Source organism: Manis javanica, chromosome 10, assembly GCF_040802235.1.
Source record: "Manis javanica isolate MJ-LG chromosome 10, MJ_LKY, whole genome shotgun sequence".
Lineage (NCBI taxonomy): Eukaryota > Metazoa > Chordata > Mammalia > Pholidota > Manidae > Manis > Manis javanica.
The window spans coordinates 106,219,312-106,232,913 of NC_133165.1; the positions used below are offsets into that span (position 1 = coordinate 106,219,312).

Below are 13,602 nucleotides of genomic sequence, written 5' to 3' on the forward strand. Positions count from 1 at the left end.
CATAGCAACATTTGGAGCAGCTAAGAGAGACTGCAGTCTAGGCTGTGAATGTTCCTGAATAGATGCTGAAGGATGACTAGAAATGTAATCATTTTCCTCTGGAGGTTCAAATCCTCCTGTCTGCTGATACAAGGTATTAACCTGTTTCCCTTTCATTAAGGAAGGAAGATGTATTGTACATAATGTGCTTTTGGATTCGAACAACTAGGCATGGGTTGAAATTCTGGTTCTGCTGTATATTGACAATGTGAATTTAAGTAAGTTACTTAATTCTTGGAGCTGACTCAGTTTCCTCATCTATAAATACTAATATCCACTTTGCAGTTTTGTTGCACGGGTTCAACGAGCTATTGCATGCAACCACATAGTGGTTGTTCAATCAATCTTAGCTTTCCTTGATGCCGAACATTATTGGAGCAAAATCAGATAATCCTTTCCTTCCTCACAGCTGAAAGCCAAGATGGTATGTGGCTTATTTAAGTATGAGAACACCAGTGTGACCCTTGATAAGCTTGTTTTACCTTAGGCAACTGATAAGAAGGAATCCACATCTATGGCAATGGCATCTGCCCACATGGCTGCAGCCCCCATGAGCTGGGGCTGGTGTGAGCTGCTGTTCCCAGTGTAAGTTCTGGGAACTCATGCTGCTGGCTCTGCAGACCTCAGCCTTTGCTGGGTTGGCAGCCTCTGTGCTGCAACTTGGAAATCAGTCAACATCTGAGCTCCAGACTTAAGTGAGATTGGCTTTAGAGCATCGGACACCTGTCTTTGGGGAAACAGGATTTTGTCCTGTTGATATGGAGGGTCACTTCCTGGCTTTAATAACTTCAGCGTACATGAGGCTACATCATCCTCCAATTCATACCTATTGTCTCAAAGTAATTAGCACTTTCTTTCATTCTCAGAGGTGACCCAGTTTGCATGATAAATTACGTGGTCACTACTATTCCCATAGAAATGCAAGTGAAAGCGCGGTGGCTGGGCATGATCCAGGTGCCATGAGAAATTAAAACATAAAAGGCTTTAGGGAATGAAAAACTGATTTTTAACATTGAGGAATCAGTGTTACCAGCACATTTTCCCTTGGCTCAAGTAGCTGGTAGTGATTAATTAAAAAACTGTGAGAAGGAAGAGAATTTTGAGCGTGTGTGTGTGTGTGTGTGTGTGTGTGTGTGTGTGTGCGCACAGGAAAGAGAAATAGGCACTGGTGTGCTGGTAAATGTTTAATGACTGCCTCTTAGGGTGGCAGTAGCCCGGCTGATGTGTTTTCTGATTTTCATAATGTAAATACTCCCACCATGGCCAATTTCAGACTGCAAATGTGATGTCATTAAACGGCGTAGGGAAGAGATGCACATAGTAAATTCTTGTGAGCTGTAGGAGTCAACTCCCACACACCAGTGGAGAAAGGGGCTTTAATGTGCACTCTGAATACTTCTGTAATGTTTTACTTTATATAGTATTCATGTGTTAATTCTGTAATATACGTTATATATACGTAATATATGCGCATGACATATATGTACACACACGTGTGTACACACACACACAATCTGTGTGAGAATTAGTCCTAATAGTTTTTCCCTAGATTTTTTTATAAACCTTACTGAAATATCCCCTTGAGCATGTAACACCTAGAGGCGTCTCAGGAGTCAGACTGCTGGGGGGTGTTTCCCATGACTACCAGGACCAAGGCATGGGGGGCTCACTTTATTATTCATTGCCACAGTTTACCTTGCTAGCCCACATCTGGGATATAAAACACCTGGCTTTAGGGTTGAGATGGAAGCTAAAAGGAAAATCGGCAACTGCTTTGTGGATTAGAGAAGAAGGTGAGAACTAACCCTGGGCAAGGAGAACAAAAGTTAAAGTTCAAATGATGAGAAAACTAAGACGGGGGAACTGAAAGTGTAAGGCTGCATGTATCGATGTTGCTCTGCACTGAGATGCCTCGGTGCTTCTTACGAGAGCGGGAAGGGAGTGGGGAAGAAATAGTCCGCACTTTCATTTATTTAATGCAGCGTTCGCTGGTCACATTGCAACTCAATACAAACAGCCCAGCAGACCGTAGGGCACTGACTCTTGCTCTCATCCGTGTAAACACAACATTAATATTGGAGATTCCAGAAAATGGGTCAAAAGTCCAGTGTTTCCTCAATCTGTGTTGCCGTGAACGTACTCGCCTATCCTCTGGACAGGTCTCGGAGGGAGCCTGGAGTCAGGACCCCATCCCCACCACAGTGAAGTGGGCAGGAACCAACGCATTCTTTCCAAAGGGCTCCAAATGGGCACGTGGCTCTTCAGAGCCGGGCTCGCATGAATGATTCAAGTTCTTGCAAAGGCCCAAGAGGTTCGTACCCTTCATGTGCAGTGAAACAGTCTCTTCCACGCCCTCTCCCCATGCCTAGTCACCACTAGGGAAACGGGACCGGCTATGTCAGTTGATCTTGGTATTTCTGCATCCCCATCTTGGCCCCTGGATTCGGGACAGCGGGAAGTTGAGGTCATGGGGGCCTCAGTGGTAACCCTGAAGAAGGCGGCCCTGTGTAAGTACCGGCCGAAAACTCTCGTCGCCCCTGCTGGGCCACTGCTGATAAAGGGATGGTAGCTGAGGCAGCTCATTTTCCTTCAGAGCCTTAAAAGACCAGATGTTCCAGGACCAAAAACAAACCAACAAAATCCCCCCAAACAAAAATAAATCTAAATAAAACAAGAGTGACCTTGAGGAGAAAGGACCAACCAACCCCCCAGCAGGTCCTGCCAGGTAAAATGTCCCCCACCGGGTTTTCTCCAGATGGCTGGCTCAGAACATCGGTGCGCCCTCCCCTGGGGTACCCAGCTGGATTACAGGCAAGAACGAAGATTCCTCCGAATGAAGACGCGTGATTGCTTTCGTTTCCTGGGACCGCTAACCGGCAGCACCCTGCCTTCCCTGTCTTACAAAACATGGGGACACCCTAAAGACCTATGGGGTCTGTGGCTTTGTGGTAGGACGAGCCCTTTGCTCCCTCTCCCTTCTCTGTGCCCTGTTCTCGAAGAGACTGCATAGATGCCACACTCGGGGAGCGCCGGGTCCCGGGGCAGAGGGAGGCCAGCCGGATCCTCATTCCAGGTCCCCGTGGTGTGGGCAGCTTTGTGGGGCCAAAGAGACAAATGAATACAATCCAAAAAAGCATCGCTCAATTTTGAGTTTGAAGGCTGGGCCCCAAACAGCACGTGGCTCTCTGCCTGCAGGATGCCTTCCCAGGGGTGGGCTTCTCGGTGCTAGCTGTTGTTCTCGGCCGTGAGATATTTGAGGGCGGCAAAGCCATAGCGGCGGGACATGTCCTGCTGAAACTCCTCCTTCAGGGTTTTGAGACAGATGCGGTATTGCTTGTTGGACCGGAACTTGGTGATGTCGAAGCTGGGGGCATGAGGCATGTGGATCATGTAGGCATTGGGCAGCACAGTGAATTCGTATTCCTGGAAGACAAGAGCAGCGTGAGCACCTGCAAGCATGCTCAGCAACGGACTGCGCACGCCCAAGCACGTGGCCGGATGACGAACGAGTGAATGGAGCAAGGGGGTGGGGGGGCGGGGGGGCGCAGAATGACGGACAGGACCACCGCGCCGGGCAGGATCAGTGCAGGGCTGTTCCCATGGCCTTGGGCAAATTACTTGGCTTCTCTGAACCTTAGTTTTCTCGCCTCTAAAGTTCAAGTACTAACATGTCCTTTGAAAGATGAGCAGTGATATATGTATAATGCTGGGCAGAGCACATGACCCGTGATAGTGTTCTTGATGTACGTGAGCAACACCCATGTGGTTGCTCTAGCATGAAGCACGTTGTGGGAGATTCTCTTGCTCAATTAAATGACATCTGTTTTATGTGATTTCTTATAGGGCTTGAGGAGATTTGACAGCCTCCACGGATTAGTACAGAAATGGGGACCAAAAAGGAGTAAAGGAAAAAAAATAGAAGGTTCTGCTGGACTGATCTCATCCACAGCAAAACTCCCACTACACATCCTTACTGCAAGTCACACCACCATATATATATATATGGCTTCCTCCCCTTGCAGAATACAGATAGAACCTCAGATCAAAGGTAAAAAGCGTCCAAACAGCCAAAAGAGGTGACACAAATTTAGGACATGTAACTCAGAGGAGAACCCAGCACACCTTCAGTCAGAATCTAGGTATTCTAATTTTAGACATAATATCTGATAAGGTTTGGTCTGGTTTCCCAATGCAATGGATCAGAATAAACTCGGAAAGGGAAAATCAGGATGGGGAAAGGTGGTCGATACAGACAGAGGAATACTAACAGCAGCAGGAAATGACATCTGATGGTGAGGAAAGGGGGAGAAAAGCCACCAAAAGAAAATGCAAGAACTTCTGTCTGGGACATTTCCTGTGCGGACAGAGAGCCCTACCGACCCTGCTAGCACCTGCGGGTGTGGGTAGATTGTTTGTCAGATGGGGACTCTGTGTCCTTAAATCTCTGAAAAGGGTAAAATTATTTTTAGCACATGCTTTTGGCAAAGAAAGGAAAATAAGATATTTTCAAGATTTCTGGCAAAGTTGCCTAACAAACAAAGCCCAGATCTCATTGCTGGAAAAATTTAACTTTATTTGAACCAGTTCACTTCCCCATGCTGCCAGATACACAAATACTCTGAAACTTCTTTTTTTTCAGGCAGAAGCTGAGGCCGACTAAACATTTCTGTCTGAGCGGCACTGGAGCACCTCCAAGTATTATTGAAAGAATAGATACTAAAGATCATGCTGTATGTTGTTAAATGTAGACACTATTCTACAACCTTCTTTCTCTATCAGTTGTTTGCAACCCTGGATGTTGATTAAAATCAGCCAGGACTGCCCTCAAACATGTTGGAATTGCTGGAAAGTTCTCCAGGTGATTCTCAGGGGGGCCAGCACTGAGCATCTAACCTTGCTCTTTCTGAATTTGGGGTGCTCTTGTTGAGAAATATTTGCACTGTGCTCCATGAGGTCCTTAGAGAACAGCATACAGAGAAAAAAGGATGGGGTTGAGGGACCCGGGCATCCTTCTCCTAACTTATCCAGATTAGTTAAGGTTTGCTTTTGCTTAATATAGGGGTTGACAAACCAGCTTGTCTGATCCACTGCATGTTGTATAAATAAAGTTTCACTGAAACACAGCCATGCCCATTTGTTCAAATACTGTCTGTAACTGAACTGCAATGACAGAATCGAATAGTTCAAAGCAGACCTGTGGGCTCCACAGAACCCCCTCAAATTTGCTATCTGGTCCTTTGTAGAAAAAGCTGGCAGCCCCCTGGTGTAACCTGTTAGAATTCTGCAGATTTCTTTTGAAATAGGTGTTCAGTAAGCAGTAGTTGAATGAATGAAGTGTTTCATGACTAAATACAGCCTAAGATTCATCACTGTTGGCTACAGGGTGGAATAATTAGCTGCATCTTAGCTGTATGCTTTGTGTCATTTATGTGAAACTCCTAGAATGCTTTGTGTACTTACATAACTCACAGGCTGAGTGATGAATAGTGATCATTTGCTCAACTTCATCACTGAGTGAGGATGAGGGGGTGAAGTGGTTTGTCACAGGACACTCACATTTGCCTGGGTCCTGGCTAGGAATCCAACTCTCACCCAAGGGTAGAGGGAAAATGAATGGCTTGGGAATCATAGACCCTGAGATTTAGGGCTACCATGATCTCACTCTAGGCCACTGAACACATCATGCCCCCTCTCAGGGCTCTGCTATCTTCCCTCAAAGGTCCCCTTTCAGCTCTTAGATCTGGGCTTCTCCTCCCCCGGCAGCACCAGGTCCATGACCTCCCATCCTGCTCACCTGCGCATCCAGTTCCATGATATGAGCCACCTTGTTCCAACCAAAGCCCACAAACCTCCGGTCATACTCAGGGCAGTCCCGCCTCACGACAACATAGGGCTCGAAATCAGCCTCCCACTCGACCCGGTAAGGCGTGGTGGCAGTCCGCCACTTGGCGAAGTTTGTGGGCGCATGGCCCTTTGTCCAGACGTGGTACCTGGGACACAAGGAGAAAAGCCACTGAGTGGAAGGAAGGCTGAGCTTTCCCAAACATTGCAGATCTGGAGGAAGAAAGCACTGCTGATGGGGGCCTTGCTGTGGCCCCAAAAAAGAAATGTTTGAGTCCTCATCCTGGCATCTAGGAATGTGACCTTTTTGGAATGGGGGCTTTTGCAGATGTGACCAAGACAAGGCCATAGTGGATCAGGGTGGACTCTAATCCAATGACTGGTGTCATTATAAGAAGAGGAAAAGTTGATACACACGGAAAATACCATGTGAAGACCAAGGCAGAGATTGCAGTGATGCACTCATGAGACAAGGAAAGCCAAGGATTGCCAGCCACTATCAGAAGCTAGAAAGAACAAGGAAGGATTTTTCCCTAGAGCCTTTGGAGGAAGCAAGGACCTGCCAACACCTTGATTCTGGATTTCTGGCTTCCAGAACTGTAAGAAAATAGATTTTTGTTGTTTTAAGCCACCCAGTTTGTACTCTTTGTTACGGCAACCCTAGGAACTAATCCAGTCCATTATTTACATCCTTCACTAATGAGGAGACTCTCACTACAAAGGGTAAGTGAACTCCGGGAGTGCTCTGGGGCTCCATTTCTTGGGACTAACGTCTAGTTAGTCTGTACTAGTGTTATTCCTACCAGAGAACACTGTGGAAGGCAGAGGTCTAAGATGACCTGCAGGGGACCTGTCCTTGTATAATGTTTTTCGCCTTGAGGCAAAACCTGTGAATATATCACTCTTAGGTTATGCTACTTGGAAAAGGGATCTTTGTAGATGTAATTAAGGTTACTAATCAGTTGACTTTGGAATAATTAAAGGGAAGATGATTGGGGCAAGCCTGACCTAATCATGTGGAACCTTTAGGTCTGGGTCTAGAGGAAAGCAAAGAGCCATGTGTGAGCTGCCTACGGAGGCCACATGGCAAAGAGCCAGCAGGGAACTGGTGACCTCAGTCCTACTACCGCAAGGAAGGAATTCTGCAAACAACCAGCAAGCCCAGAGGAGGACAAACAGTCTAGAGAACTGCAGCCTTGTGAGACCCAGAGCACAGAATCCAGCCATTCCCTCCCTGGTCCTCCAACCCTCAGAGACTGTGAGATAAGATATTTATATTGTTTAAAGCTTCTGATTTGTGGCAATTTGTTATACAGCAATAGGAAATGAATACACCTACAAAACTGCAATGATAAGAAACTAATTAAGCACTTACCATATCCTGGTTATATTGTATTGTAAATGTGCTATGTAGAAAAGTTCTTATAGATTATCCAATATCAAGTTATAAACAGTAAGAGATGGAGCTGGGATTTAAACCTAGGCAGCCTGGCTCAAGGAGCCGGGACCCTTAACCGCTACACTGGGTTACTCCTCTAATATGTCTCTGTTACCCACACTCTGGCCTGTAGAGGGAGCAAGCAGTCAATGACTGTACACTGAGTTGAATAAATTGATGAATGAATAATCTAAAAACTCGACAGGTACCTAAGACAGAAGCCAGTTAGTGGGGTCATGGTATGTCTCTAGAGGCTACAAAGAGAGGGCAGGAGGCTGGGAGCCTAGCAAAGCAGTAGACAGGGCCCAAGAGAAAGAGGTTAGAGAAGGCAGCTATTTCTTTATTTTGCTCCTCCACCATGAGTCTGGACTTCCCTGACCCCTGGGAACCGTCCAGTGTTGGTGAATGGGCACCGTAAACGGACTGTCAGTAGGTGGTATTGCTGGGTGAGATGGACAGGTCAGGAGAAGGCAGGGACTCAAATCCCCAAGTCCGCCAATTCAGCAATTTCCACTAAAACCAAGGTCACTTGAATGGAAGAAAAATGAAAGGCTGATGAACTCCACTTTAATGGAGTGTGAAAAGGAGAGAGATTGGGAGATGTCGGAACTAATCCAAAAATCAGGCCGGGAAGGAGTCGATTTTCCATTTGTGAACCAGCTGCAAAGGCAGGCTTGACATCTGACGCCTTTGACAGAACTGGCCCCGTGCAGCTGATGGCTGTGAACTTGCATTAGGTTCAAAGCACGTCACAGTGGAGCCCCTGCTCCAGCGTTCAAATGTCACCTCTGCAGCCACTCAGGAGCTGTGGATCTTGTACAACAAAGCATTTAAACTAGGCTTTACTTTCCTCTTGCATCTCCTGGGAGAAAGAAAACCTATCTTGTTGAATTGCTGGGGAGCTCCATGAGAAGTGTAAAGAGTGTGGCACAGTGCTGGCATACAGGAGGTACTCAATAAATGCTACTTCCTTGGCAGGCAGTTTAACAAGGTGGATGAAAACTGTGGTCTGGGAGCCGGCCTGTCTGGGGTTGAATTCTGTCAATTCAATAGCTGCAGAAAAGCGACTTAATCCCTCTGTAACTTCGTTTCCTTCTCTTGGTAAAACAGAAATAATAACAAAGACCGCTTCATGGATTTATGAGAATTATGTAAATTAATGCACATGAAACACCAAGAGTAGTGTCTTACACATAGCAGTTCCTCAAAATATGAAGATATTCTCTTATTATTTCCTTTTGTTTGCTCCTAGATAGGATAATTCACGGTGGTCTTCCTCTCAGTGGTATCCATGTATCAGCCATCTTATTTAGAATATAAACTTTTGGCCTATCATAATGTAAACAAGAGAGGGCAATGGCAGGGACAGCTCAGTTGGTCCTGACCCCTGGGTGGGGAGGTATCTTCCATTAGTTCATCCTGGGAAGCTGACAGCATGCCGAGTGGCTGGTCAGCACAGAATACGGTCAAGGTGCACTTAAACTGCCATTAAAGCAAACCACAGCCTGAAAATGCCTTGAGGAACCTGTTAGGAGACACTGGACTGCAGGCTGGCTTTCTGAGACCATCAACACCAGGTCGCCTCCAAAAAAATTAGTGATGTGAGAGGTCTCCTGGGTACATTCTGTAGGATGTTTAAGAGATTCGGTGCATTCGGTTTTGAGTAAGTGGTTCCCAAACCCGTGTTATCAGAATCACCTGGAAGACTATTTTTTTATCAGTCAGATTGCTGGGTTCCACCCTGAGTTTCTGACCTCAGGTATGGAATGGGGCTGGAGACTGCATTTCACAACTCTGCAGTAGATGCTGAGGCTGCTGGTCCAGGGACCACACTCTGAGAACCACTGCCCGAAGAACCAGTCAGGGTACAGATGACTCCTCATTCCAGGAGCAGTGGGGGGTAAGTTTCAGCTGCTTGGAGACTAAGAGTTTACCATTTGGAGGGATGTGACAGAAGCAAGATCTCAGAGGGAAGGTCTGATCCCGAGACCTTGACATAAGGCTTGCAAGCTGTTGGCCAGGGCAGTAGTCATGGACACAGCAGGCAACATCCCCAGGTTTCATGCCCAGACACTGGGCCTTGAAATGATTTCTCAAATCCCCTGGGGATAGAGATGGAAAGAAGGATGCCAGGGAAATTTGCCAGGTGTTAAGCCAATAGGCTACAGCATCTATGGGAAACTCAGACTAAGGTTTGGTCTCAGGGTCTCAATTTTTACCTGTATCTTCAAGCAGTGATAGGTAAGAACATTCAGGACTTCATCAGTGGGCTGATGGCATGTGGTTCAGAGCACTGGCTCTGTAGTTCCAGACCTGGGCTAAGCCCAGGCTCCACCAAGTACAGGTGGTGTGTCCTTGGACAGGCTATTTAGCCTCTTGGGCCTCAGTTTCTTTATCTGTAAAGTGGGCTAACAGTATCTGCCTCACAGATTTGTTGTGAGGATTAAATGAACTGATCACAGTGCCTGGCATGGGGTATGTACAATGGCAGTTGTTATTACTCTCTTTTGAAAAGAAAGAAGGCTTGGTTTTAGAGGGTATTAAACTCTTTCAGGTTACTTTCCAGAATTTTGGGCAGAGGAAGACGGCTGAGTTTGAGCCCTGACTCCATGGGGACCCCTCCACTCCTCTGTTTCTTTATCTGTATCAATGTGCAAAAGGATCTCTCTGAATTGTTGAATGAATAACCTGTCTCATGAAGTTATTTTCACAAAACAGAGCTTGCGAAAACCTTCTAGAAAATTCTAGTAACTTAATAGCGGTATGAAAACCTAAGTTAGTATTGCAATCTTTTCAATAAAATTCAGATTGTCTAGAAATGTGTTCTTGTACTCAAAGGAAGTGTTGGTCATTCTTACATTTAGCAAAATGAAGGTTTTTCTTTAAACTAGGAGCAGACAGAGGCAACGGCTCTCTCTTCAGGCCATTCTGTCAAGAGACCAGGAGGACCCCGACTTCCCCAGGGGTGCTATGCTCAGTGCCATGGCCGGTCCCTGGGACACAGGAATCCCTTTGCACTCGTGCAGCCATACAAACTCCCTGGGCATTTTGGACAGGAGCCAGGGAGCTCCCCTCCGATGTTCCTGCAGGACTTAGGGGCCTGGAAAATCAGGAAAATGGGGGGGTTTGTTTGAAACAGTCACTTAGGCAACAGGGATCAGCGGTCACATCTACTGCGTCCAACCTTAGAGTCACCTTGATGACCTGAGATACTGAAGCTACTGCTACCCATCCCAGGCCTGAGGACCTCGGAGAACAGACTGCTCATGAGAAAAGAAAAGGGGAAACAGCAACCATGGTACTAATAGGATGAACCCCACTTACCAAATGAATCAATGGCCAAGCAAATAAAAGTGGGCCCTCAGAGGCAGGAGACAGGATCAGGAACCTAACCAAGAGAAGTATTAAAAGGAAACATCTTCCTACACTGACAGACAGTAGTTATACTAGTGGCGGGAGGATTAAATAATATGGGTAACTGTTGAACCAATATGTTATATGCTCGAACTAATGTAAGATTGTGTATCAACCACACTTCAATAAAAAAGAAATTAAAGGAAACGCTGAGTGTCCTGCTCAACCTTCCAGTCCTGCATCTGCACACAGTATGTCCGTCACCCAGGTACCAATCAAAGTGCATGGCATATGGACAGAGAAAGTTCCAAGGACACAGCTTGGGGCCAGCAGCTGCGGGGTCTGGCCGTCCCAGAGCGAGGCCTTCGGGCACTCAGGGCAGCAGCGGGCTGCTCACCTGAATGTGAAGAGGGTCCCCATGTCCAGCATCGACAGCAGCTCCGCCTTCGACTTGGGGAAAGAGAGCCGGTAGCGCAGCGTTTCGAAGGCGGGGATGATCATTGCCTTCTTGGTGTTGGCGAGGTCGAGCTGGACGACGGACTTCCTGGAAAGAGAGGGCAGGGAGGCGGATGGCACCCGAAGGTACAGGAAGACAGCCCAAGTCAACCTCTCGGTTTACAGCTGGGGAAGCTGAGGCCCGGGGAGGCCGAGCAGCTTGCCCGATGCTCCTCGGGAGCCCCGAGTAGACTGAGACCCGGTTCCTGCCCTTTAGGGTTTGTCTGCCATTGCAGCTCTGTGGTCATCACTTTAGAGGGAAGATGGTCCGGAGAGGGCCCCAGAGCCTGAGGCTTGTAGTGAACATGGACGGGACTTGAATCCTGCCTGGCCGTTTATGAATCCTGCCATTTTGGGCATGTCATTCAGCTTCTCATGACCTCTGTTCCGCCCTACCATGGGGCAATACCATCTCCTTACTGGAGCTGCTGTGGGTGTGGAGGTAATATAAATATTAGTACTGTTTGGCACACGTGGCCCATGGCAGGCTTGTAGCAACAACTGGTCAGGGCCATACTGTAGTGCTGTCATTGCCCCTGTCATACTTCCATGACCTTTGGGCCATGACCTCTGTACCTCATTCTGGCTTCGTGCTCAGACCACTACCGTTTGGATCTTGGTGCCATCACAGGCGACCTGTTACCTCTGAAACAGAGAAAGCAGTCTCTACTTGGATAATGCAAGGCCTTGGGAGGCACTGTGTGAAATACTGGAAGCAGCAGCCCTCTAGAGCAACACAGCTGCCTATTGCCACGTTGTTAAACACCACGCTCACCAAACCTTTGAAACTGTGCATAAGCAGGATCGAAGGCTGATCTGCAAAGAATGGGCACGCTACCAGGGTGTAGCTACATCAGCCCAGTCCTTTCTGGGACAAGAACAGGGCAGCAGTTCAAGAAGGACATCGGCAGGGTTTGGTTATCCATGAATGATGAGGGGGAATCTCAACAAGGTCACAGTAAGAACAGGTGTCAGAAACCACCGCTGCTTAAGGGATCTCACCAGCTCCCACTGGAGAGCGGGTGGTTGAGAGATGGCCTGGAAATTGGTTTTATAATCCTCTTAGTATCATTTTGTGTAATTACACTGTGTTCACTATACACCAAATGATATATGGCCCTTGTGTCATTATTTCAGAGAGACTCATAAAGGATGACACAAAGACAGAGTGTGGGAGAGCTGTGCTGAGCCAGGTGGGGTCCCAGGGGTCTGAGCCAACCTGTTCTGGCACTTTGTCTCTCTGAACAATGACTTCACAGTTTTCAGACACCCAAGATTCCCTCACCCACAGCCAGGCATTCTTTTTTATACCAATCCTACATTAGACATAGGCAATGCTGGGCTCATTGCCTTTCCTCCAGGAATGGCATGTACTTTATTGATTCTGGGTGTTGGTGACAGGACATGTGGTCTACAGAAGAACCTTGGACCCATCAGATGGCAAAGCCTCTGAACCAACAGGGAGGAGGGAGAAGAGGATGTATGCCAGCACTGATATGTGGCTGCTACTTATTCCATGGTCACTCAAGACCTACTATGTGCCAGGCACCAACAAAACAGCCAGTAGGTACCTCTTTCCTCCTGGTAGTCACATTGTTGTCTCAAATGTCTCAGGATGCTAAAAGTCCAAGATTGCCTTTGCAGTGAATTATTTTAAGATATTGAAAGCTAGGGAAGTGGAGTAGGAGGCCCAGAGGGCCGAACAAAGGGATGGCAACGTGTGTACACACGTACAACAGATGTAGAGGTCCATAAATGTGGATATCTGCTTATACAAGCCTCAGATTACTAATGCAAACACGGCTATTCTGGTAGCCACTTCTCAGAGTGCCCTGCTCAAAGATAATTGCCCCTGAACCCTGGGCAGCTCCCAGAGCTATGCTGCCGTACATGAAGCCTTGCCTGGGCCGGGTCCAGGGGCAGATGCTTGATCCAAGCCGAACAAATCAGTTTCTCACTTCTGGAAATGTGAACAGCGATGCAGGGTCTGGGGGCCAAACAGCTGACTTGCAGTCATGTAGCACTCCGGAGGCTTCCGGGCTTCTGCTGCAGAAGGGCCCAGCGCTGCCTGGGTTAATTACGGTCTCAAGTATTGGTTTTCCAAGTCTTACTATGATTCCATAAGAAATACCACTCAACTACTTTTTGCCTTGTTTTCTTTTGATGTCCTCTCATTTTTAAAGCTATCTACTGTTGGTTTCTGTTGCTTGCAATCAAACAACCCTGACTGATAGATTGCAAGGCCCAGAGGAAGGAGACCCAGTAAACAGCATGGCTCCAGAAACGGGAGTCCTAGAAAGCCTTCTTTGCCTCTGCACAGAGAGTGTCCGATTCTGCAGTGCTTTCTACACACTCCCTTTCATCACACTGAAACACAAACTGCCATGAAGATGGGTTTGTCATGAGATTGCTCCTTTTCAGACTCAGTTCAAGGA

The 13,602-nt window shown here is 47.2% G+C and overlaps 1 protein-coding gene across 3 annotated transcripts in view; it reads right to left on the bottom strand.

Annotated features, from left to right (window-relative positions):
* Positions 1 to 1,992: 1,992 nt before the first annotated feature.
* LARGE1 (LARGE xylosyl- and glucuronyltransferase 1) overlaps positions 1,993 to 13,602 on the bottom strand; it is a 500,680-nt gene continuing 489,070 nt past the window's right edge. For all 3 annotated transcript variants that reach the window (XM_073213795.1, XM_073213797.1, XM_073213796.1), the window contains 3 exons: positions 11,070 to 11,216; positions 5,834 to 6,029; positions 1,993 to 3,462 (listed from right to left, as the gene is read on the bottom strand). In XM_073213795.1, the coding sequence (XP_073069896.1) occupies positions 3,265 to 3,462; positions 5,834 to 6,029; positions 11,070 to 11,216 (541 nt within the window). In that variant the 3' untranslated portion in view covers positions 1,993 to 3,264. The remainder of the gene's footprint in view (positions 3,463 to 5,833; positions 6,030 to 11,069; positions 11,217 to 13,602) is intronic.